Source organism: Haliotis asinina, chromosome 15, assembly GCF_037392515.1.
Source record: "Haliotis asinina isolate JCU_RB_2024 chromosome 15, JCU_Hal_asi_v2, whole genome shotgun sequence".
NCBI lineage: Eukaryota > Metazoa > Mollusca > Gastropoda > Lepetellida > Haliotidae > Haliotis > Haliotis asinina.
The window spans coordinates 26180883-26208754 of NC_090294.1; the positions used below are offsets into that span (position 1 = coordinate 26180883).

The window sequence follows — 27872 nt, forward strand, 5'->3', positions numbered from 1 at the left end:
AGAACACAAAATTAAAGTCTCTCACTGATATACGTCAACTATACATCATATAGCAATGCATAGTGTATATGGGACTTGAACGCACTCCAACTGTAAGCCATTACAGGTGCACGGGTGAAGACGGGGAACACAAACTGTTTCCTCATTAACTGACATACACTCAATATAAGAAGGGTCCACAGTTTACCCTACGCCTTATACAGAGGTCATTCCGATTTAAGGTCGTTCTGATTCAAAACTGTCGTAAAACGTAGTTCACATTACGCCACTCAAAATCCGGCAGATAAGCGTTTTACTGTCCTGTTATTCCCGACACACGATAACATACAAGGACATCGAAACTATGTTCGGAACATGCCTGACTTTACAAGTAAATGTTTCTAGTTTTGTCGTATAACTGTATATGCTGTTTAACAAAGATGGTAAGCACTGGATTTGGTAAGATGCTGTTTAACCAAGATGGTAAGCACTGGATTTGGTAAGATATACGATACTGTAAACACCATGTTACACGGGGAACTTTCCACCTGTAGATCAGCCATCTGCTGCTGTAACTTGCGAACATGGTGTTCGAAGCTCGTTTATACACGTAACGACGTAACAAGAAACTGACTGTTGTTCTATTGTTAAATATTCTGTGTACTGAGTCACGGGATATTATGTATCCCAACTTGTTTTTGTGTGTAAATCTTCATTTTGAAAGTATATATATGACTTCAAAGACATGTGGTGTGTAGAAATGCATATTTATACATACCTTTAAAAATTGTTTATCGACACCGGCGTGCTTTAAATTATAGGCATGTGTACTTGTATTCATGATCAGTTCGGTCCGTCTGTGTTATACACCTGGCATTTAGCCTAGCGTGCTTGCTTTCATATTGTGTGGAGTATTGCACACTGCTGAAACGTGAATACCGCGTCTAACACCTATAGGAAATCATATATATACTCCCAACTATATATGCATATTTATATCCTTGTTGGTAACTCGTAGCATTGGCAGGCTTTATGTCATAGACGTATGTGTAAACAATACTGCCAAACACAGAAAGAAGTGCTTCTAAACAGGGAATTCGCACTAACTACATCTTGATCCTGAGTGGACGGTATATATGTTTAGATTTCCATGCTTTTTCACTGTTAAAAATTTGTATGCATTTTACACCTTCACTTAAGTAACAACATTCCTACCTTTCTGGTATTTCGGACCGACATAATTCAGGCCACACATATGTATATCGTTCATGACTTCCTTGATTGATACTAATGACCCTAAAAGTGACATTGCGTGTCGAGATGTAGAACTAAAAAGTATATTTTTCGGATATAGCTCGGTCTTATCGATAATTTACACGATGAAGATTACACTTCAAACTCGACATACTCGGCAAGTTAGATCTGAAAATAAGTCTGTCATATATTCATAACCCGTCCTGTAAACGAACCCGGTATTGTCAAAGAGATCTCACTGGCAATTACAGTTATTTTCAAGCCAGGCTTAGTATTACCCATAGAGCACCGCGGTAATTGAGGTTTAAGGGGCAGATAACTCCCGAGCTAAGCATTTTACTTCCGTGTTGTGGAATATGGTTAACATTTAGCCGATGTACGAATCAACGACATGGGGGATAAACCTCATTGCCAAGTGGCCGGATATCTGTCCGTCCATTTGAAGGGAGTTTTATGGGTAAGTAAACTTTATTAAGAAAGTAATGACAATTTGCATCGAGCATTTATATCTCATAACAATGACGTTGTTACCCTTACACTTAATAGTGACTTATGTCTTCATTTAGGCCATCATGGCTCAGACGGTAGACTAATGTTATCTAGTGTAATAATGTTATCAGATGTAATCAATGCATTCGTTGGTTACACGGTAATGTTTGTGGCAAGTTGTGTGACAAAATGCCTTATCTCTTATAGTAGAATTAGATCCAGGGTAAATTATAAAATAGTTTTATAACCCGTTATAAAATATTTTAACAACATGCTTACATACAAAATTCTACGTAAAAACAAACCTTTATACAGCTGATGGGAACATTCATAAATAAGGCAATAATCACACTAGTGGAATACGTATTGTAAGTTGTAAAATGATTATTGTAAAAGAATTGTGAAAATAATATGAACCAGTACTATAAAAACTTGAAGCATGTTTTGATAATAAACTATTTAATATGTAGAATATGTGTTTATATGTTGATTAAGTGTAACATAAAACAGCTGGGGGAATTTGTCACATTCACCATGGCTGCAGGTTCATATAATTATATAGATGGGTATATTATGCATGTTATATAATTATGCAGTGTAGTTGATAATGTATATATGATATGGGTATATTCTATCACATTACTGTACCCTTTATGCGTATCATGTTTACTCAAAATAGTCCTTTGAATTAAAGATGATAGATTTATTTCTAAACAGATTAAGTAGGCATGATTTACAGAACACAATGTTTTTACATTAAATACATGTAGTTACTTTACTAAAAAGTCTACTTGAAGTTTCTGTGAGAAAGAGATCCTGATAGAATGTGTCATGTGAACAATTGATACAGACTGACTTTAACCCGAGTGTAAGAATGTGAAAGACTCTGTGTTTATACATTGTACAGGTATCCCAAGGATTAAGTAAGGACAAGATGGATCAACAACTTGTCTATTTACATTGAGGATGTTTTTGGTATAGATTCTAAAACTGTTACAAAGCAAATGATATACAGTGAGTGAGTGAGTTTAGTTTTATGCCACGCTCAGCAATATTCCAGCTGTATGGCGGCGGTTAATAATCAAGTCTGGACCACACAATCCAGTGATCAACAGCATGGGCATCGATCGGGAACCGATGACATATGCCAATCAAGTCAGCGAGCCTGACCACCCAATCCCATTAGTCGCCTCTTACGACAAGCAGAGTCACCTTTTATGGTAAGCATGGGTTGCTGAAGGCCTATTCTACCCCAGACCTTCGTCGGTCAGTGATATACAACGGTAGTATAGAGAGGCATATATGCAGATATGTAAAGAGGTGTTTCCAGTAGTTATTGTCAGCTAGTTTGCTTTGTATACACTTTGAATATCTCAGCTTGTGCTATTGTAACTTGTGAATGGTGCTGCTAAAAACTGGATACTTGAAGTTCAGTCCATCTGTCAAAGGATGATCTATGTTCAACTGCATTATCACTGAACTCCATGTTCTCTAGACTGTCTTTCTAATCTCCATTGCTGGTGATGCACCAGAAAGCTGTCACATCGCCATGTCAACACATCTCATCCTAAGGTGTAACCTGTGAAGATCTGAATTAGAATTGGTTTTCAAGAACCCATACTTGTACGTGTATAAAGTGATTGGTTAGGCTCACTGACCTGGTTGGCACATGCCATCGTAACTTATTTGTGGGGATCAATGCTCATATTGTTGATCACTTGGTCCAGACTCGATTATTTACAAACTGCCATTATATAACCTGCAGTGTAAATTTCCTATTTGATTGCTACATAACTATAATGAAAACAACTAAGGTTGTTTTCTACTGTTTCATCTACCAACGTACTTATCTTGTGCATACTTTTCATTTTGTATGCTTGAGCATGTCACAGACATGAATATATGCGCTATATAAACGGCCTATTATTATTTTATGCAAATCCTTTTTGGTAATAATCTTATAGTCTTTGGCACATACTATTGTGAATATGGTAACTGGATTGTTGCTTAACAGTGTATGTTCTGCTCAGTTTATTAAAGGTAACTTTTGAGTGTCTAACCAGCGATGTGACACCATAAAGTTGTCTCACTGAACATGCTGTATGATGTAGCTTCCAGCAATTGCTGATTGCACTTGTCATCAAGACTGCATTACTGCTTGAGGCAAACATTGAGATATCTCCTGTATTAGCATGAGTCTTGCTATATCACTCGAGGTTAGTGATGTCATCATTAATCACTATCTTGATGTATCAATAAATGTGGATAAAAATATTGAATGTGAACAATGTGATGCATTACTGCAGAATTATCTGTATTGATTATGTTACAATGGTTAAACTGGACAACAAAAAGGCAAAACATTAAAAAGTTAGTTTATATTTGCACAAATGTTTGAAGTTATGAATGGAATCGATTCACCAAATATACTGTTGAGTCAGAATCATGTATCGGCCCTAGTATTCAGGAGCTGTGAAGATCTGTGTTAGAACTGACCTTCAGCTTAAGCCCGTTCTTGTTGTAAGAAGCAACTAACGGGTTCAGATAGCCAGACTTGCACATGTCATTGTATCCCATTTGTGTAGATTGATGCTCATGCTGTTGAATACTGCATTGCCTGGTCCAGACTAGATTATTTACTCATTACTGAGTGTGGCGTAAAATGAAACTCACTCACTCACTCACCAGGTATTCAGAAATAGATTTTTTATTCCAAATTAAGTGCCATGAGCTGAAAGTTGAAGAGTGTTTTTCCAAAGTTGTAGGTATTTTTTAACTCCAATTTTATAAAAATTTAGGAGGATTTTTGACATTGAACATTAACTTTGTATTTAATACAAAACAATAAAGCTTCTACCATTTTTATTATCCTTGTATCAATAAGTGCATCTGTGCAAGAACATAACATAAATTGTAACCCTAACAACATGAATATGGAAATGTCAAAGCATTTTTTAGATGTTTTACTGGTACTTGCTGCATACTTTGAGATGAATCACCGTGATGCATGGTCAGTTACATTGCAACTATTTCAGTGTCCATTGATGTATCAATAGAATATGTTGTGTGGTAATCAGTATTTTGCCATGGTTATAAGGGTCTGTGTCTGTCTGTCTGTGCATGCAGTGGTGATTGATCTACAATATGATATAGGAAGGAATTCATTCATCCTTCCTTCCGTCAGTTCACTGTTAGATAAGGACAATTTTTCACAAAAGCTGTTCAAGTTTGAGAAACGTCCCTCAGGATCTGAAATTGCTCCATGCTTTGCATCTAATGAAATGCGAACAGTTTTTATCAGAAATGGCTAAAGTTACATGAATAGTAGTTTTTATGCTCATCTAAGTATTGCTTGTCAAGACGGAATTGGAAATTGTAATTTCTGTCTTGAGATGTAATACAATCTCAGCTCCATGAGGTGAATACTTGGGCCTCTCAACCTTTCAAAGGATGTCTTTCAGTCTCAGCATCATTTGGAGTATACTATCATGGGTGTCAATCATTAGTATGAGTCTTTGTAGTTCTTACAACTAAAATAACTATGAGAAACAGATAAGTATTCAATAAATACACTCTAATACAGAGAGCATTAGAATAAACTATCATGTAAAATTTGTAAACCCCAAATATACCATCACATAGATCAAAGACTCATGTATACTCATATTTGACACCCAAGATAATACTAAATCAAAGGACTCTCTAATAGCAGATGACTGCCTCCATGGTGTAGTGGTGAGAGCGTCTGTCTGGAGACCTGAAGATTGCAGGTTCAATCCCCGGCATGGCTATACCAAGAGAAGTTAAAATATGGTACTTGTTGGCCCCTCCATGGCATTCAGCATTAATGGGTACAACAAGGGCTGGTCAGCTCGGAGTCAGTTTAATGTGTCCGAGTGGGATATTCATGCTTAACACAGTGAACTAACACTCTAAAACCAGTTTAAATCTGAGCTAGTACAAGCAGCCACACATACACAAGCATGCACATTGTCATTTGAGGGAAATTTATTCTCAAGTACTAAGGTAAGTACTACGGTATAAGTACTACAGTAAACTCCATTTCACTTCATCACACCTATAGTGAGAGGGGCGGTGGGGTTAAGTGTTTGCTCATCATGCAGATAACTCGGGTTCGATTTCCCACATGGGTACAATGTTGGAAGCCCTTTTCTGGCATCTCTGCTGTGATATTGCTGGAATATTGCTGAAAGGGGTAAAAAAACTAAATTCATTCACTCACTCTTCTCAGTCATAATGCAATCTCAGAAACAGGACTCTGCAGTGGTCAATTTCACCATATCCAGGCTGCACCATGGCAGTTAAAATATCCAAGTGCAGGAAACTTATATTGTCAGACTGCACCGAGTGCAGGTAACATTTTCCATCACAAGTGCATGGCAGCAGTTTTATTGATATACACTGTACACTTCCCATTTAGAATAAGTCTTTTCCTATCGTCTATGTAAGGTGAATAAATTGCTGGAAATAAAAAATGTAAACACGTTTGTCAAGTGAATAAATTGCAGGAAATAAAAAATGTAAACAAGCCTGTAGACCGCCGACTGTGTACACAGAACATTACATGGAAGATCTCCTAATGTTCATGATGGGATTAGAAAAATGGGAAGTTTATGTCAATAAAGGTTGCAAAAAGTAGTGAAATCCTGATTTGAGCTGATAACTGAATGATATTATTTCAGGTAATATATACTCATGGAAACAAATAAGGGCACACATGAAAGGGACAAGTGTTCCGCTATTATTTTCCAAGGTATGCATTGCACTGTGAGTGAAATTCTGGAAATAATTTAAGGTTCCCATATATATTTCCATGAGTCTATATCTGAAGCCTGATATCCATTGTTTTCCAGAAAAAAAAATAGTTTGGGGCTGATCTATGCAACCAGACTGGGAATTTAAGTGAATTGAAGGGTTGTGTGTCACTCTATGTATACAGCTTGTCATTGTAGTTATCGGTCAAGGATATTGCAAAGCATTGTACATGTAAATGATATATGATAAGATCAGTACTGTTATAAATAACAGAGAATGTTATTTTTTTACTTTTAGCAATATTCCAGATATATCACATTAGGGGCAACAGAAATGAGCTTCACTGGCGCCATACCCAGATCCACATGTCACGCTGAGTTCAGTTTCCTCGGCTTCTGTTTCACCATCTATGCATCCAATAGGAAGTATAATCCTGTAGGATCTATGGTCTGGTGCTCTCACAAACAATGAACGCTATTTATAGCATCCGTCTGTGTTGTGAAACGCGCATAGTGTGGTTGTCTGGGTTGAATTTTGCCTTTACACTTACCTCTTTTGGTGGGTGCTGAGGTAGCCTAGTGACTGAAGCAGTTTTTGTCATGCTGAAGTAGTGACTATAGCAGTTTTTGTCATGCTGAGGAAGTGGTTGAAGCAGTTTTTGTCATGCTGAAGAAGTGGTTGAAGCAGTTTTTGTCATGCTGAAGAAGTGGTTGAAGCAGTTTTTGTCATGCTGAAGAAGTGGTTGAAGCAGTTTTTGTCATGCTGAAGAAGTGGTTGAAGCAGTTTTTGTCATGCTGAAGTAGTGGTTGAAGCAGTTTTTGTCATGCTGAAGTAGTGGTTGAAGCAGTTTTTGTTATGCTGAAGTAGTGATTGAAGTAGTGTTTCAAACAGTTTTTTCATGCAGAAGTAGTGGTTGAAGTATCTTTTGTCATGCTGAAGTAGTGATTGAAGTAGTGTTTCAAACAGTTTCTTCATGCAGAAGTAGTGGTTGAAGCATCTTTTGTCATGCTGAGGAAGTGGTTGAAGCAGTTTTTGTCATGCTGAAGTAAAGGTTGAAGAAGTTTTTGTCATGCTAAAGTAGAGGTTGAAGAAGTTTTTGTCATGCTGAAGACGAAGGTTTTATTCCCTAAATGGGTGAGGTTAGGTGAGGGGAAATGGAGTTTAACATCTTAATATTTACAAAAGAATATTTCACTCATATGACAACATGCATCTGTGTGTATGTATGGTGCTAAATATTAAGCTCACTGAGATACCATGCCACAGTTAAGCATGAATACCCTACTCAGACACATCATAATGACTCTGAGCCAAGCCAGTCTTTGTTGTACCCATTTATGCCTGGAGCCATGCAGGGACCAACAAGTACCATATTTAACGTCTTTTGGTTTGACATGACCAGGAATCGAACCTGCGAACTTCTGATCTCTCCACATGGGTACAATGTTGTATTATTACTGGTGTCCCCTCATGTACTGGAGTATACTGAGGTTACCTTGTCATGAGACGTCATGTAGTCCAAGCTGCATGACGTAATTACTTCAACTTCTCTGTCTTGAGGTGTGATAAAGTCTCATCTCCCTGAGGAGTATACGGTCTCATCTCTGAGCTCCCTAGGATGTTTACCAAGCCATGCCCTCTTTACAGAAACAGAAGAGAACCTACAGCAGTACATTACAAATAATTCCTTGAGAAGTTTATTTTTACTAGTGATGATGCTAATGATAAACTTCCTGTCATACTTTCTTTGACATTTTTTAATGCTACTTGTTTCCTTAAAATGCTGATTATTGAAAGTACATTTATTCAGAGCTGTTAGGATGTCTTTGTCCAGGATATTTGATGATGATGTACAATGTGAAACAAATGAAAGCAATCAATTTTTTGCTTCATTATTGTTTCTCAGTCACACTTCTGTGATGAATGAAAGAGTTTGTCTGTTTTCTTTATTATTAGCAGTACTGATCTGGCAGTTTAAAAAAATTTATTGCCTATTTTCACCACGTACATTTTTATGCCAACAATTGTGAAAAATGTTTAATGAACAATTGTAAGCCTTATCAGAAAGAAGCATACAGCTTTTGTGTATGGTAATGTTAGTATGTCTCACAGCCCCTGAAGCATGTTATTTTCGGGGCAGTGGGCAATCCTCGTGGTTAAAGTGTTCACTGACTTCATGTCAAAGTCCCAGGTTCAATTCCACACATGGGTACAATGTGTGAGTAACATTTCTTGTGTCCATGGCTGTGATATTGCTGGAATATTGTTATAAACGGCATAAGACAAAACTCATGGGCTGACATTATTTTTCTGACTGCCAGGCTGTCCCTGCAGTGCTAAAACCCTCAATGAAGCAAGTCTATATATCATCTGGTTCTGAATCTCCCATCTCACTATTATAAGGGCTCCATTTCAATTTATATGACTTTACAATGTATTTGTTGCTATCAAAATTATATATATTCAGCGACTGAACGTCAGTCTACTTTATATATAACATTCCCTTGTTTTTTTATTGAGACGTTTGGATGTAGCAGTGGATTCCTACACTGTTATGAAGATAACGTGACTTCAACCATGTGATGCATGCATGCATAGAAGGATGTTTTAGGCATGAATACTAGGTGTGACTATTGAAGGGAGAGCAGCTATTGTGATAGCAACTGTCTGTTGGAATATAGTATTATGATAGCAATAGTCTATTCGCGACCAACTATTGCAACACTACTGCAGTAGTTGTAGCCCTCCTTGAACTGTTTCATTTGATTGCCATAAAAGACGACTATGCTTGTTGTAAGAGGCGACTAACAGGATCGCGTGGTCAGGCTTGCTGACTTGGTGACTCATGTCATCGGTTCCCAATGGCGCAGATCTGTTGTTGATGACTGGATTGTCTGATCCAGACTCGATTTTTTACAGACCGCCGCCATATAGCTGTAATATTGCTGAGCGTGGCGTAAAGCTAAACTCACTCACTCGCTCACTCACTCACTGTTTCATTTGAAATAATTTCCCAAATGAATGTATAGTTTACATGAAATGAAAAAAGATGAAGTAGTTTCTGTCTGTAAAAGCTGAAAAGAAACTTGAAACCCAGATCAAGTTTGATTAAGAGGTAACAAGAGCAGATAACTCTAAATTAAAGTGAAAGAATCTTGTGCTTCCTGTATTTTACACTGTGCATGTATCAACAAAAGTCAAGTACTAAACTATCAGTAGTTACACATGCTATCAATGCGTTGATAGTTTTTCATTACTACGATCAATTAATTGCTATCGGAGACTCTACAATTGCAATCCATAGATGGTTCAATAGGAGATAAACATCATGTGTTGGCCAATTTCCGGGTGTTATTGAGTATTTGAAGCATGGGAATGCATTTGGAACCAACGGCGTCAGCCGGAGGTTTCAAATGAAATATTCCCGTGCTTCAAATACTCAATAACACCCGGAAATTGGCCAACACATGATGTTTATCGACATTGTAAACACAAAAGTAAACCAAAGGGGTTTTAGTGTCTGCACTCGTTTACATCGAATACGGACACAGCAGTGAAGTGTCATCAGCTGACCGTTTCAGCTGGTTCCCATGGTAGCATCTGGAGTTGCTCATTTGTGACGTCATTCTAACTTTACGTCACAATATAATTTGAATGACGTCACCACTGTTGATGACACAACAAAACAATTGTTTACGTGTAAATACGCTGTGAATAGTCTTGCAGTTTCCGGGAATCTAATACCATTTGATCATGTTTTTCAACCAATCAGATTACAGAACACAGTGACTTTTGGTTTACGATGCATCATTACAGCGCTGCTAGAAATTACCACAATCCTTTCATTGCAATAACGTTGTCAAATATGACATATGATATATCCATATCTATATTCAGTGGTTATGCAGACTAATTGCACATTGGCATTTTGGAAGATGCTATTTACTGTTCATTTTGTTTTACCTGATGATTACGCCAGAACAAGCCTTGTATCAGAGAATAAAAAGCCATGTTTGACCAACCCAACACTAAACATGCACAAGGTAACTATCCAGTCATGGAAAAGAAAGGTCATTACAGGTACTCCTAACTAGGAAATTAACACTTGAGTGGTTTTTTGTGCCTACCCTCTCAAACACAAGCAGGAATGCCTGGAAGAATTTGTGCCTCTTATGGTCATATTCAAAGAAAAACATGCCTTTTCTGAAACAGGTTAACAAATATCTTTTTTTTATTATTCACTCATACAAAATTGAATTAATGAATAAATTTGATGATTGGTGAACATCTAGGTTCGAACTGGTCTTCAGCAACCTGTGTTTGTCAGAAGAGATGACTAACAGGATCAGGTGGTCAGACACGCTGACTTGGATGACAAGTGTCATTCTATACCAACTGCGTAAATTGATGCTCATGCTGTTGATCACTGGATATTCTAGTCCAGTGCAATGCTGAACAACAAACAAAACATTCATTCGATGTAATGACACCTTTTTGACACCTCTTCATGCAAGATAACACATAGTTCCTCACAAAGCTGTAAATAAAGCATGTCATGTCCATGGGTAATATGATGTGGCTGCAAAAAGGGATGATACCAGTCATAAGTGGTGTCCTGTTGAATTGCGGAAAGTGATTGGTAGAAATTAGCTAGTAATATGAGACATGGCTAAATAGCATGCATGCACATGATACAGGAAGTTGTGTTCATGTGTTAAAACCTCAGTTCAAAACAGGACATCTCCTGAAGTGGTAGGTAACTCATCAAGTAGGAAAATATTTCAAGCAGTGATTTTTGTAGTGCATGTATTATATGAGGATTTATGTTTATTGATGAGTCTTTTCAATGAGTAGACACTCATTAATTACTGTTGTTTATGTCTCCAACTTCATCCATGTCAGATAACCTACAGTATGCACTAGTGATGGAAACTGGTTGAAATCTCAAAACTGATCATTGCTGTATAGTGAGTTTGGTTTTACGCCGCTTTTAGCAATATTCGAGCAATATCACGGTGGGGGACACCAGAAAATGGGCATAGATGTATAGAACCACTGGGCTGGCTGGCTGTAATTTAGACTGTCAGTCAGAAATCTAACCTGTCTAAGGCAGTATGACGGGCCTTATTTCATACACTGGCTTAACATGCCGTTATGCTTTTTGGTGTTTTTTTGTCTCACCAATCATTGTAATCATGCTGGTCCGTTAGCAACAAACAGTGACAAAACAGTACTCCAGATGGGTCCGAAGGATTGAGAGCAAGACTGTACTGAAACCTAGCCTTGCTTCAAGGTGGTACTAACAGCACAGCCCTGGGATATATAGTAATTCTACCCTTTCAAGAGGCAAGTCTTGATAACTACTCAGTAGCAGACTCTAGTATGTTAGATGGATACTGATATTTTAAATTATCTTTTAAATTATTGATTATTGCCATAGTTTCAAAGGATAATGATTTCTCATCAGAGGATTATCATTTGAAGTAGGCATTAAATGAGCAAAAAATTAAGGCAACTGAACCAAAAGAAATATTTCAAAGGATAATGTTTTGTGTTGTGGCGTTACCTTAACTAAGAGCAACCTTTAACCTTTAAACTACACCAGCTACAACCAAGTATTTTACCCCAAAAGCTTGAAATAATGTAATTTTTGTGGCAGAGAGTTGTATGAGCCCACTAATGCACTGATATACTGAGTGAATGAGCTTGTAAACCACCCGATCCTTTCCAGCTATATGGCGGCAGTCCGTAAATATTGAGCTTAGGCAAGACAGTTCAGTGATCAACAACATGAGTTATAATGCATCTGTGCAATTGAGATACAATGACATGTGCCAACCAAGCCAGTGAGCCTGACTGTGTGATCCCGTTAATCATTTATTACAGAATGGATTACTGAAGATCAGTTCTAACCTGGATCTTCGTGGGTTACAGCAAAGGGGAAGCTGAGGACTTATCAGTTTTACTTAAATTTAACATCCTCATGATCACAGAAATAGAAACGGTTTGCTATTACTGAACAGTATCTGAAATATTTGAAGATGTTTAAGTGAAAAAAAAAATTGAGAAATACAAAATATGTGAAAAAGATGTTTAACTTCAGAAATCCAAAAGGAGAGACCTTACCTTGAAAAAATCTGTTTGGTCACATAGTTCCTGAAAAGCATTATTTTCCCTACTGTCTATCCCTCTCTGCAGTGTTAACGCTCTAAATGAAGCAGCCCAGCATTTCCTCACGTTCTAAGTCTCCGATCTCACTGGGACTCCTTTTCAGTTTAAAAGAAATTTTCTGTCTCTATCAAAATCATGCATATTAGACTAAGGATTAATCTAAAGATGATCAAGTCAAACTGGTATTTCCACACAGGGACAAACTGTCATTAGCCAACACAGAATTGTTTTTATCCTGCTCCACCTGCTTTGGACTAGTGCTTAAAGGTCACATGCAACCAAAAAATCAAACGTAAATAAAATACTGTTATCACTTATTCAGGACATAATATACATTGCTGATTGTGAAAAAAACCCAAATAAACAATTATAAGTGTACAATCGAGAATCAAAAGTGCAATATTTTGTACTTGGGTTTACTTCCCCCAAAACGAAGCACCCGGGAGACCGAACCTGATCAGAACAGATGGATGGGCGTTAAAATGTAATGAACTTTTCAGTGGCTGGTTCATTTGCTGATATGCAGAAGGCGCACTTTGTATATATAGATATTGGCATTTCAGAAGTTTGGTGAATAATAAGAAAGTAACATTTTTTATTGATAACAACTTTTTTATTGTATATGATGCAGCGTTTCAGTATGGCTTCATAATCTGTTGTCAAACAAGATTGATAATGGTATAAACGTCCATGATGTATATAGAAATGTTGGGTTTTGTAAATACAAGCTCTCAGCATTTCCGTTCAATCCAATCAACAAATACTGAGAAACATCTATTGTTCTCCAACTTCGACTCAAGCGATAATCCTTGCACACATCACTTGCTGTGTTTTTATGAGTTACCATCCCAGTTCAAGCCTTAAGTACCTAATCACTGCACATGCCCTATGGGTGCAGTGAAGCACAGCTGATGAAACCACTTTTTTCCCCAGCGGGAAAATTAGTGAATAGTTTGAACTTTGATTTCGTTGGATTTTTTCATCGCATTATGTTTCTACTTTATAAGTTGAATTTGCATTTTTGATAATTACCGAACAGTGTCAGAATCGGGAAAGTTCTTTTGCATTGCATGTTACCTCTAAGGAAACAGTGCTGGTCAGGTGAGGTGGTCAGGTTCCATGATTTGGTTGTGGGTCAACATGCCTTTCTGGTGTATGTCATTGCTCACCATATCGATCACTTCATTGGCTGGTCAAGGGTGAATTCTTTACTGCTGCTCTGGTTCAGATAATTTTGAGAGCAGTATTGATCAGCAGACTCTTGTATGCACACATGCACGCACGCACGCACGCATGCACACATCTGATGACTAGCAGTTCATCATGGTATAATGGGGCGGTGGTGTAGCCTAGTGTTTAAAGTTTTTGTTTGTTGCACTGAAAATCAGGTGTGATTCCCCACTTGGGTACAATGTAAAACCCACTTCTGATTTCCTTTGCAGAGATATTGCTCAAATATTGCTAAAAGGGGCATAAAACTAAACGCATTCATTCTTAGTATGCCACATTGATGCTCTGTCTGTTTCTGCTCTCATATTTTATCCCCTGCAACGCGCTTTGCGGGGGCTGTTAAAATGCGCTCCATCTGTGCACCTTTATATTTTCCGGGGCAGAACTTTAAAACCATGTAAAAATCTCTACCAAACTTGGCACGTAGATAGCTCTGCTGGTGAACTTTTGGCAGTTTTGGAATTCTATTGGAATTTTTGTCGTTTCCATGGCAACAAGTTTAACTAAGACTGAAATTGGTGGTTGTGCTCCTTTCAGCAGCAGAATTTTAAAAACCTATCATTTCTCTCCTTCCACTAGTCTACATACACATCAAAACATTTGGCATAGTCATAACTTGTAGACATATTTATGAAGGATAGTTTGCCTTTGCGGGGGATATTGATGACTTTGTCTCCTTTTTGTCCTCTTTTTTCATTCCTGGTGTACAATAACACACTTAGACGAATCCAAGTTTATGTATGTGTATGTACAATGTTTCACCACTTCTAAGGGCGGTGGGGTAGCCAAGTAGGTAAGGTGTTTGCTTGTCATTCCGAAAACACAGGTTCAATTCCCAACATGGGTAGAATGTGTGAAGCCCATTTCTAGTGTCCCCCAGTGTGATATTACTGGAATATTGCTAAAAGCGACATAAAACCCAACTCACCCACTCCTTCAATGTTTCAGTCCAAGTCATGGCAGAGACGATATTGTGTTCTTGTGGAGCCAAGCAGCAAGTCTCCGGAAATTCATGCATTTGAGAAATTTGAACATTTCCAAAAAAAGAAGGAAGGAAAAGTGATCAGTCTGGATCATGCCAAGGGATTGCATTACCCCAAAAAGAGGAAACTCGGTTTTGATGTGATCACAAAAAAGGACAAGTTCTGTTTTACGGCAGAAAGTAATGAAGACTACATAACCTGGTTGTCTGGTTTAAAGCGATTCTTGAAAGTGGGTGTAGTAGTCGACGGCGACAGTGGAGAAGTGTCAGATGACGACGAAAGTGATAGCCATTGCTACATGGATGACAATATCATATATGAGTCGGCGGATACAAGTATGTTTAAAGATTGGTGACCTACATTTTTAGCATATATAAATAATATTATCCCAGTCCAAGTATATTGGGAACAGTAAAATGTTTTCTTGAAATATGGTTTTGCAGTGATGTATGGAAACAAATATATTATATATCTGGTATCGCCTAATTTTTTGTGGTGCTGTTTTTTCCTATGCATCACCAGGGTCCATGGGGGAGACTTGTGGTTAAAGCGTTCTCTCATCATGTCAAAGACCTAAATTTGACTTGCATATGAGTACAATGTGTGAGGCCCATTTCTGGTGTCCCCCACTATGATATAGCTGGAATATTGCTACGAGTGGTGCAAAACTAAACTCACAATGGAAAACACATGCAAACTTTAATGGTGTCCAGCCTTAGCTAGATTGCATGATCTCCGGTGTACGAACGCTTAGACTTAGAGCCCCAGACCTCTTGCTGCCATAGGTTTGTCAGACCTCACCTTGCATCACCAGGTATACTGTATGTATCAACCATTGTGTTGTCTAACTCTCACACTGCATCACCAGGGATAATGTATGCATCCACCATGATTTTGTCAGACCTTACGCTGCATCACCACATATAGTACATGTATCACCGATCTTGTTGTCAGACCTCACACTGCATCACCAGGTATACTATATGTATCAACTATCATGTTGTCAGACCTCACACTGCATCACCAGGTGTACTATGTGTATCAATCATTATGATGTCAGACTTCACACTGCATCAACCATCATTTTGTCAGACCTCACGCTATTCACTCTACTCAAGCATGCTATTTGTTTGTTCCAGCTCCGATGTTCAATGTCGTTGTTGAAGAGACAGAAGCTTCAGTAAGATGTGACTTGAAAGGTCCGTACATACTTGCAGTGAACATTCAGAATATAGCATTGGTGGACTGTAACACCAAGAAAGCTGTCTACCAATGGCCATTCAGATACATCCGAAGGTTTGGCAAAACAAAAAACAACTTCCAGTTTGAGGCTGGCAGGAAGTGCCCATCAGGAGAGGGGGAATTTTCTTTAAGGACTGACCACGGCATTGCGATCTTTGAGACAGTCACTAACACAACTCAAAAGATTCGAAGTCATGGTGATGACACTGTTTTAAGTGCGTCAGGGAAATCCCAAAGCGAGACCAATCAAGGTTCCCGTCTTAGTCAAGGTAGAAGTTATGGCATGGGTGCTGCACCAGTGGAAACGAAAGTGTCCCCAAAGATTACACCAAGAAGTGTTTCAGTAGATCCTGAGAAAAGATCGAGTGTTAAGTCAGGTGGAAATGTAACAGGAATTCCAGAAGGCTTCACTTCACAGTTGAGCCAAGTTATACAGCACAAAAAGGATGGGGAGCATCTAGTTCCAAATGCAAGACGAGGATCAAATTCATCTTCTGAAATACTCTCAGATGATACACAACATGCAAAGAAGGGAGATAAAAAATCAGATGGTGCACAACCTGCAAAGAAGTTGGATAAAAAAGAACTGAAAGCAAAGAAAGAACAGGAACAAAGAGCAAAGAAAGAACAGGAACTGAGGGCAAAGAAGGAGGAACAAGAACAGAAAGCAAAGAAGGAACAGGAATTGAAAGCAAGAAAAGAAGAACAGAAAGCAAAGAAGGAACAAGAACAGAAGAAAAAAAAACAGAAAGACAAAAAGGGAGATGCAAAAAAGGGTGAGAGTGAGAAGAAGCCGGTACAGGCAACATTGTCGGCAAACACCCCAAGGTATGAAGAACCAAACCTTCATGCATATGAGGACATAACTGACATAACACCCAGCAGTATCAACCAGTCAGGACCGGAACCATTATATGCTGAAGCAGCAGAAACTTCTGCAAGACCTATACCCAAACCAAAACCAAGAACAGTGGACCAGAAGAAGCTTGCGCAAGACAACTCAGACACTGTTCTATACTCTGAGCCCCAGAAGAAGAAGGATGCTTGGAAGCAGCATGCTCGGGATGATGACAATGTTCATCAAGAGGATTATGACAAAATTAAAGTAGCTGCAAATTCCAGTCCTGGCAACCTGGCCAATGGGACTCCTCTGTTTGTCACCCAAGAGGATGATGAAACTTATGATCACATAGTCCATATGGGCGCTAGGTCTCAAATTGCATCTGCTTCTGAGAATATATACGGAATGGCCTCAGGAAGAACAATTGCTGAGCTTCAGAAAGAAAGAGAAGAGAATGAATATGAGGAGGCTACGTTTAATACCAGTGCAAAGAAGAATGTGTCCACACCAGGTGCTTATGAGGAACCATCGTCGATATCACCATCCCTTCCTCTGCCATCCCAAGTTCCAGACAATGAAGAAGAAGAGGAAGATGCCTATGCTGCTATTGATTGATACGATTGGGTAGTATCTAATGACATTTCGGAGTGTGATAAGGTCGATTATTTTGGACAGTCACGGGGCTACTGACTAATATAATGGGGTATATTAGAGCTGGATGAAAAGGTTGATAATCAGAAATATAGGAAAAATGATTAATGATTATCAGTATGACAGTAGTGTCATTGATATAATCATTCATAGACTTTTGTCCTAACTGGAACGTTATGACAATATATATAATATATGACAATGTATATAATTGGTAAGCTGCTGCAAGAAATTTGTTGGCATAACATGGTATTCTATTGTGGTTAATTATGTACAGATGCTTTACATAACCTTGATAATGCTTGAAATTGTGGACACTGTTTATTGCGGATGTCATAACTAGACACTGATGGGACAGTTTTGGAAGAAGACTTTACAGTCACCCTCAGAGAGACCAGACAGGTGGCACTGGTCTATGGTGTTCTTTATATTTTGGTACAGGGAACCCAGATTCATGTGAACTCTGGAAATAAGTCACGATGATGTCAACATGTTGATATGTAACACAAGATCTGATACATATGATTATTATTATAGATACGGTTAAAACTAGTGGTTAAAGCATTCACGTCTCACTCTGAATCCTCGTGTTTTATTCCCTACATGCGTTCAATGTGTAAAGCCCATTTCTGGTGTCCCCGCCATGATATGGTTAAAAGCGGCATAAAACTAAACTCACTCTCTCACACATTATTATTATTATGTAGCAAGTGGGTACAAGAATATAATTCTTGTCATTCCATGACAAGTTTTCAAATGTTTTCAACTGTCCTGGCCTGAAAGGTCTGAAGCTAGAATTCTTAGTTTGAACAAGTGCAAACACAGACAATTCCGTATCTGGTGTGTGCATCTCAAAAATGGAGCCAGTTCCAAATGGAAATAACAATGCCTACACAATGATGATTGTTTTTTTCAACAATGGTGGTTTTTTTCCAACAAACATAGTGTCTTCTTGAACATGGTTCATATATTTGTAAACATGTCTCTTTTATCTTCCATACATTAATGGTTTGATGTGGTGTCCCGTGCTGTGATATTGCTGGAATATTGCTGAAAACATCGCAAAACCAAACTCACTTACTGTTTGAAACAGGGAAGCCAAAGAATCCATGGCAAGGTTTTTGTTATGTTATTGTTTGATTGTTTGCATGTACATATTTATGACAATATCAATTTCAAAATCAAATATATTTTGATTAGTATTTTATTATTGATTTAATGTCACAGTGTGATGTAACATTCCAGTGAGTGAGTTTAATTTAATGCTTCACTCAGCAAATTCCAGCTATATGGTGGCGGTCAGTATGTAATACAGTCCTGTCCAGACAATCTAGTGATCAACAGCAGGAGCATCAATCAACACCAATGACATGTCAATCAAGTCAGCAAACCTGACCACCCTTTCCCGTTAGTCGCCTCTTACAACATGCTTAGTCGCCTTTTATAGCAAGCAATTATACTCCAGATCTTCATGGAGCAACATTCCATTGAAGGCTAGTTTTGGTTTTGTATGATTGAACAAATGGGTAATGTTATCACAGGTGAACTTCTGTACATGAGTACAAAATTATGCCATTATTTCAGTTTTGTATTTTTGCACGAAATTTGTTAGGGGGTTGTGTTTTAACTGATTATTTTTGTTTTGCAGGTACTCTCAAAATCTAATCTTGTGCTAATTGTATTCACCTTGTTGATTTTAGATGCAATAACATCTACACAAAAAAGGTGTACAATTGTGGGAATATCTATTTTGAATGGTTTTTTTCTTTTGTTTAAATCAAATTTGAAGAATTTGAAGTTGGATAAAGTAATTGGCTTCACATCCCACTCATTTTATATTCAAACTGAGACCCAAGAATATTTGAGTGAGAATTGATCACCAGTAACCCATGCCTTCCGTAAGGAGCGACTATCAGAATCAGGTGGTCAGGGTCACATACTGTCATCGTATTCCAATTGCAGAGATGAATGTTCATGCTGTTTATCACTGGATTGTCTGGCCCAGACGTACTGACCACTACCATATAACTGTAATATTGTTACATGCCAGGTAAAACTAAACTCAATCAATCATTTTTCACTGGGCCTAGAGATCACCCCTTTTTAATTCTTGTCACATCTTGCACAAAGAGGTGGCATATGTGCTTAAAAGATTTTGTCAATGAGATTGTTTTCGTGAGATGAGACTAAGGTACAGGCTGTTGAGAAGGCGAAGATGTACAGGTGTGGAGTGTGAGTTATCTCTACAGCTAGAAACCTTTGAGACCTGCTGTCAAATGAACACCAAAACTGATACTGTGTGAAGAGATTGTACATAGTAATTATTGATTAGGCCAGACGAATTTTATTCCTGCCAAACGTTCAAAGTATTTTACTTTTGGCAATTTATGAAGTGAATCAAATTTTCTGTCAAAAAAACCAACCTAAAAGTATTTTCTTGTGAGTTTACATTTGTAGCTCAAAAAACCATTAGGATTTTATTTTTTGAGAGGGGAAAATGTAGCTGGCAGATCTGTCAAAAGTAAAATTGGTCTGGCCTTCTTGCACAATGTTTTACATCTATGATGAAGCAGGGTTCCCTTGTCACAAGATTAACAATCTTGTTTTATTTGTTATGAAGCGAGGAAGCAAAACATGTCTGTCCTCATGACCTCAACTGCAACAATCAGTTATGTAGAGTTCTGCCCCGTTGTCAAGCCAGGATGTACTGGTCACAATTATATCAAATTATGCCCTTGTCAAAAAAGAACATATGTGATATGTATAAAATACTCTTTAAATACTGAGATCAAACACCTCATTGACTGGAGAGGCATTGCATAAACAAGCACCCAGAACATTTTGAATAGAAGTTTTCAGTTTCTTGAGTTATCCAATAAGTCTTTTGTACAGTTTGGGATTGTGACTATTTTCACAATTTAAGATGACTTTACATGATTCATCCAAATTTTTGCAAACTGAATAATGATGACTGTGTCTGTTCTGCATTAGCAGATGGCTGAAGTTAGATGTTTGGATTTGATTCAATGAAGGACTGTTTAATGCTGCATAGGAGTTTTATATCTTGAACATTTGTCTAGCTTCATGTTTTCTTACATAAGGTTCACAAAATGTCTTTCCCATGTCATTCATGTTTACCTGTGAAGATCCAGGTTACAGGGTTGGATACAGGTTTTTTGAGAAAGGTGCACACTTCATTTTCATCTGAGTTTCAATGGTCATTTTACAAAATTTCAGGGCAAAAGGTAGGGGAAGGGGATGTGTACCCCTGCAACCCCCTCTGGATCCGCCGATGGGTTAGAAATGATCTTCTGTAACCCATGCTTATTGGTGGCAAGTAACAGGATCAGGAGCTTGCTGACACATCATCATATCCCATTTGTGCAGATGGGATGCGCTCATGCAGTTGATCACTGGATTGTCAGGTCCCGACTAATCATTATTTACAGACTGCTGTCACATAGTTGAAATATTGCAGAGTGTGACATAAAACTAAACTCTCAATTTTACCAATGCTGATAGTTTATTCATGTTCACATGTATTATTAAAGTTATATCTTAAATGTACCGAGCATGAATCTAAAGGATATGACTGAACCTGTATTAATTAGTGTTTCATGAGCCATGACATATTCGCAGCATTTATTGATTTGCAGATATGTCAAGAATCTAGTATGTATGCACCATAACTATTCTCTGTATACACCATACATTCATTTTGCCGAAGACATGGATTCAGTTCCCCTCGTGGACACAATGTCTGTCCGTTTCTGGTGACTCTGCAGTGATGTTGCTGGAATGCTGCCAAAGGTGATGTAAAACCAAACTCACTCACTGTATACACCAGAATTAACCAATTATGTATAAACAGAAACATACCACGTGGATAGGAGTTCCAAAACTGCTGATTTAACATATTTTGAAAATCTGGTGTCTTGTTTCATGCATGTGATACTAAGGAACAGTCATTTATTGGAGGGGGTGGTGGTGTAGCCCAGTGGTTAAAGTGTTCACTTGTCACACCGAAGATCTGGGTTTGATACCTTACATGGGAACAATGTGTGAAGCCTATTTCTGGTGTCCCCCTCTGTGATCTTTCTAAAAGTGGCACAAAACGAAACTCATTCACTTCATATAACCTATCCCTACCATCTCCAAAACTAGCTGACTAGTTCCTTAATACCAAGATATTAAGGGGTTACACTTTGTAATGTGACATGCAAAATGTACTATATTGGTCTTGTCACAGGCTATTAAGTGTCTTTCTTGCTACAATTCCAGCAAATAATTCCAGTATTTGTTCAATGAAGGAAAGTATTTGAATACTTTAAATGGTCTATGTAAACAAGTGTATTTCTTTGAAATATGCCAACAATATTCAATATATTTTGTTTTGTAAAATGTTTGTAGTGGTATGGTTATCATGTCCATACACAAGTATACATACATGATGACATTGGATAAGAGTTAACTTTGACCACAATGTTATTAAGTAACTTCGATCAATGAAATCATGACACATTGTGCTATTATTGGAAAAGGATTTGTTAATAATTTCCCTTCATCCAATAGTAGCTGCATGATGCATATTTTATATTTCTTGGGTTTTTTTATATATACTAAATAAATGTTCACATGAATTTGATGGCAATGTAAATCCACAAACTTGTTATGCACTTGGCATTTTTATGATATAATAGCTGGTCTATAATCAATTGACACATCTTTATGCTTGTGGACATTCATGAGTATTTTTATGCATTTTATTGATATTAATAACAATCTATGCTTTAAATGTACAATTTGTAATTATGTTCACAATTTTGCAGATTAATTGTTCAAATGATTGAGATTATCATAGCCATCAAATGTGGTCCTGATTTAGTTTAAGAGAATAAGCTTCTGATTTGTTTACATGTTAAAATCGTTTTCACATTCACCTTGAGTTTATTAAACTTATCAAAGGTATTCAAAAGTCTAGTGTTAAGGGTTTGGCTGCTGGTTCCATTATGTCCAAAATCATACAAGGTACAGTTCAAAATTACACTTATCTTTTTTATGATGCTTTTTATTTAGCAATATGGCATTGATATCAGTGTTTGAAGTGTGTAGATATCCTAAATATATTTTTATAAACATACCAAATAAGCATGTCCTGTCGGACAGCAAAGACCGATATCTCAAAGTTTGTTATTTCACTCCACGATTTCAAACTGAATATTTTTAGATATACTTACAAATAATCCTTCATTTCAAGGGAGTTCAAAAACAGAATTTTACATCCCGTTTACTGTTCAGCCTGCGACGGAAAACTGACACTTTCTCGTAGTTATTTATTTTTCTCAGGACAGTCTCATTTCCCATGAGGCAAGAACATATATGTTCTGTGTTGGCCATGATTTGGCGGTCCTCTTGACTCTAGACTTTTATACAATTTGATATATGTAGGCCAACTTGGCTGCCCCAGTCTGAGATTGGGTTGCATGTTTGAACTGTTTGTAGATACACATTGTGTGGAATTTTGTGACAGAATTAATGTCTTACAGGTATGAATACAATAGAATTATGTGGTAGAAGCAAAAATCAACATACTAATTGCACTTGGAGTCTTGACACATGAAGTATTGTTTTTCAATTAAAAAAAAAACTGTTTAGTGTGCCATCTTTCATTGTCATCTTATCCCAGTTGTGTAGATCAAAGTTATCCAAGCAATGGCTTGTCTGGGATACATTTGATTATTTACAGACTGTCATAATATGACCAGGATTTTGCAATGCTAGACAACAAACAAGACATCTTTTCATTGTGTTCATGTACCTGATAATTGTTTTTCCAAATGAACACGTTTTGAATGTGCATTCTTTAACACAAGCTTGACCATCATTCTGATGGACCTTATATTCCTAAAAGAGACATCATGTGCAGTGTTGGTCATAAAAGAGATGGCGCTGGTTATTTAACTTTCAAAACAAAGTAGGTCCAGAGAATATATCATAATAGTTCAGAAACATCCATGGTAACTGAGGATGAATCAAGGCAGGAAATACATTACATTTAGTCACCTGGACGCACACTGAACGCTATCTATGAGAAGGATGGAGATACTTGACAATACGTCAGTATGTTTATTTGTTGTAGGTGTTCAATGCACCACTCCAAATGCTCCTTTACGACATAAGTTTATCACTGACGTGGTGCTGTGCACAAATGTATAGTGACGCCCTTGTATATTATTTGCAAAACATTCTAAAGTCTGCTTCTAAAATTGGCATGGCAGTTTTCCGCGAAAAATAGATTTGAATGCAAATCAAGCGATCGTGAAATACACCAAAACTCGGAGAGAAACTATTTAGGGGGTGAGGGCCTGCTTATCAATGCCATTACCCACATCTGTGTCTCTTGGGCTGTCATTGGACAAGAGCAGTCATTGGACAAGGGCAGTCAAGTCATCTGAGGCCCCACATTTTGCTGTACAGAGTTGTCTCCCTCTGATGTGTAAGAATCCTAAGTTAAACACCCAATTTTGCCTGATCATGTTTCTTGGTTTCTCATGACTTTCCCCTGTGTAGTAAACACTGCAGACCTGTATTACTTTGGACTATCCTCCCACACAAAACAGACCCACCTTGTAATTAACATGAATTTTTCAAATCGGTGTTAAACCCAGCTGATTCATGCACTTAATGCTAAGAATATTACAAAGCTATAAGGGTGTTATGATGGTCTTAGTGCTCAGGTCAAATTACATGTGTGGGTCCTAGAAGACTGAAGTGTGTTCATCCTGATAGATAATGAATTACTCGTATCCTAGCATCAGTGCTGTGTATTTACCGACTCTCTGGTTTGGTGTGACTTTATAGCTGTTCTAATGGTTATGACTATAAGAGTGCTTTATCAGTTACTATATATAATCCATACAGTTATTATGAAGCAAATTTACTTCATCCAGGATGGGATTTAACAAAATTACAAAATATGAAATTTACTTTGTCAAGATGTTAAGCGATTAACCAGGAGACAGGCTTATTCCATATGATGAAAATGAAATATGTATGTTAATATACATTTAACATTGCATTGAGATATTCAGTGCTTCTGTATCCAAATTAGAATGCTTTTAAAAATATCCAGAATTATCCTTATCAGATTTGTATGGTATTTGCAGAGATGCCAACCCCAAAATGTTGCAAATAGTTGGCCATAAAATGAGCAGTCAACTAAACTAAAAAATGACAGTCATGATGGATTCTGAGAAAGATGATTCTGATCAGCATCAGATCTCGGATAGACAACTTTGCAAAAGTATGTTTGTTACTTGCAATGATTCCAGTTCAAATATGTCATAATATTTGATAAATGAAAGGTAAGTGAAGTCCAAAAACTGTCCAAAAATTGATGAAAATATAATATATGTTTTTGTCTATATATCTGAAGTTTAATTACTTTTCTTAAAATGTCATAGAATTTCTAGTACAATTGTTTAGGCGTAGTTTGAGGCTAAAATTTTTAACAGCTATGTCAATATCATAGAGGATGGCACCTCTGTATTTGCTATTGACTGCGACAATAAGCTTGAGGCTTTGTCATGCAAAGTCACACCATGTGATAAACAAAATTTATTCTGCAATTCTCTTTCTTTCATATTTCAATTTCCCAATTACGTCCCATGTTAATCTAATAAACCATGAAACAGTCTTCCAGTAAATTTCGGAAGATACATTGGAAAATTGTATTCATCTATTTAAAACCTAAAATATCAAGATTGAGGCAAAATAGAACATGAATCTTAAAGTTGTTTGCACACTTTAGTATCTCTAGTCATTCTGGAAGGAACTGAAAAGTATCATTAAAAGTGAAGATGTTGTTAGTATCAAGGAACTGAAATTGTACCAGGATGTAGCCAAGCTTCCTCCCTGAAGTACACATGCTTAGCAGAAAACAAAGTTTCTCATAAATTAAAAAGCATTTTTAAGTTATATTTTAACCCTTTCATGCTAACACATTGCTCGACAATATCACTTTTACCTTGCTTGGGTCATACAGTAGTATTTTTATAGATCTGTTTTTTACCGTCTGTTTGAAAACAGAGCTTAAATCTGATTCAGAGTGTTAAAGTTAATGTTTTGAAATACCATGTTTATTACAAATAGTGACACAATGTTGCTGACTTTCTATGCAATGGTGTGTTTTTGAAGAATGTATTATTTTCACAAACTACATGTATAATGAATATTCGGACTCTACAGATAGTGGGCAGAGTGTTAGAAGCAAGGTCCAACTTGAATGTCTGCTGTATTTTCCATCAATACGTTTTCACTGAAAAACCCACAAATTTTCTTCAGTTCATTTCTACCAGGGGTAGAAAAAGAAAGTTGTTTTGGTAGTAGATTTAGGTGTGAATATCAGCAGTAATTATTGTAAATTTTGTACATATTCCCTCTGTTCAAGTATGCAAACATAATTTGCTGGTACATTGGTTTGCATTTATTCCACCAAATACCAATATGTGATAACTGTTTCTATTTTTTTACAAATTTATACATATGTAGATTTGTAACATTTAAAAAGTAGATATCTATGGTAATCTGTTTATCCAAATTTGAGATATTGTTTTGCATGTCAGTTAGATATCTTAAGATTTTAATACCCTTGCATGGGGCTATATTTAGCAATAACAAAACATATTCTTTCTTGAAATATTTTCCTTAAACAAAATATTGCACAAAATGCTGAAAAAAAGGACAGAGTTCAATTTACATGACATACGTGTGTAAAAATGTATATTACCCTCAGAATTCATGACATTTCAAAGGGGATGTGATTGTTTAGACTTTGTATAAGACAATATTTATATAATACAGTCAAACATTCCAGCATTGTAGAAGCATAAATTTGGGCAAACTTGGACACAAATGATAGCCACATTGTTACATTTAACCTAAGCTAGCCTATTCCAAGACCCCATTCTATTAGTTGAAATTTGATGTGATATGGAACTTGTTTGTTAAAGATATTTAAGATGCTGTATTAATCAGTTGCAAATACAGAAACTCTTTTTTCCCTGAGCACTTTCTGTTAGGGCCAGAGACATATGGTCTCTTTCTTTTCACATATAGTAGTAATATTGGTGTGGCAGATAAATATGGCCCCCTCTTTTATTACAGTTTAATACCAATTGTACTCCTCTGTGTAGATATATCTAATACATTTTGTACAATTTATATCATGACAGTATTTCTACTGCTTATGCTTCCACCTCAGACATACGTGTATCAGTTGGATTTTCAAGAATGAAAGTTTTATAAATATTTGTTCAGCAACATTCCAATATTCAAGCGCTTGGAAGAAACAATAAAATATTGCTTAAAAGAAATTGTTTGCCTTCATCCTTCTATGCTTGTCTTCATAAAGATGTGAAAACCCTCCACATAACATATGAACCTTCAGGGCCCCATTTCACCAAGATCCCGTAAGCCTAAGTACCAGTGTTACACTATTGGAGGTATGAATGCTACAAGACTACAAGACTAAGTAAACTTAGTCTCAGTGTATTTCGTTACACTCCACCACTGAGTCTAACAAAACCTAGTAGAAGGTCGCGTCAGGTAACCTTTGAGTGACCAATGACCATCCAATCAAACGCGAGACGGTTAAATAGATTCAACCAATCAGACAACGGCTACTGTTTAGGGATCGGAGGGACTTTCAAAATATTCAGGTCACTGACACAGATCTCTCCACAAACAAATCTGCATATAACACAATTATTTGACCTGCAGTATATAAGCTTTGGGGTTTCTGTTGACATGGTTACCATTAGCTTATATTTCCGCAAGATGACATTCTTGAATATTGCCAAAAACACCATTTTTAGCGACTGTTTACTCACCGTTGTCATGGTTGTACGTAAGCAGTGTGCATCACCTGAAAGCAAGCGTACGCTAAATAGCATTCGGAATCGTTCAAGTATGAAGCTTTTTGAGATAAAAAGTTCAAAAGGTATGTGCGAATGTGCACTTTCGCAATTTGGTAAGCTGTGTTGTGATTGGTCAACCTCAAAGGTTACCTGACACAACCTCCCATAAGGTTTTGATGGACTCAGTGGTGGAGTGTAACGAAAAGTACTGAGACTAAGTTTACTTACACTGGCTACAAGAAAAGTTACGAGATTGTAGGCTTACAAGAGCTTTGTGAAACAGGGCCTTGTTTCATTTCCAATAACAGTGACTGCTTGAAGATGAAAAGAGAGATCCAT

General features: G+C 37.2%; 1 protein-coding gene across 2 annotated transcripts; it reads left to right on the top strand.

Moving 5' to 3' along the window:
* The first annotated feature begins 297 nt into the window (after positions 1 to 297).
* Positions 298 to 26990, top strand: LOC137265350 (uncharacterized protein DDB_G0286299-like). Of its 2 annotated transcripts, none has more exons than XM_067800735.1 (3): positions 298 to 462; positions 14848 to 15217; positions 16022 to 26990. In XM_067800735.1, the coding sequence occupies exons 1-3, from the start codon at positions 460 to 462 to the stop codon at positions 17578 to 17580; spliced, it is 1932 nt and encodes a 643-aa protein (XP_067656836.1). In that variant the 5' UTR covers positions 298 to 459; the 3' UTR covers positions 17581 to 26990. The 2 variants fall into 2 exon arrangements, with proteins under 2 accessions (XP_067656836.1, XP_067656835.1); XM_067800734.1 differs by lacking the exon at positions 298 to 462 and adding an exon at positions 1514 to 1690.
* Positions 26991 to 27872: the final 882 nt, after the last annotated feature.

What these genes read in the sequence shown, in the direction of transcription:
- LOC137265350 (XM_067800734.1), top strand. Translation starts at nt 1,625, where the DNA reads ATGGGGGATAAACCTCATTGCCAAGTGGCCGGATATCTGTCCGTCCAT. An exon ending in ATTTGAAGGGAGTTTTATGG is followed by an intron (nt 1,691 to 14,847) that starts GTAAGTAAACTT and finishes TCAATGTTTCAG; the next exon opens with TCCAAGTCATGGCAGAGACG. An exon ending in ATATGAGTCGGCGGATACAA is followed by an intron (nt 15,218 to 16,021) that starts GTATGTTTAAAG and finishes TGTTTGTTCCAG; the next exon opens with CTCCGATGTTCAATGTCGTT.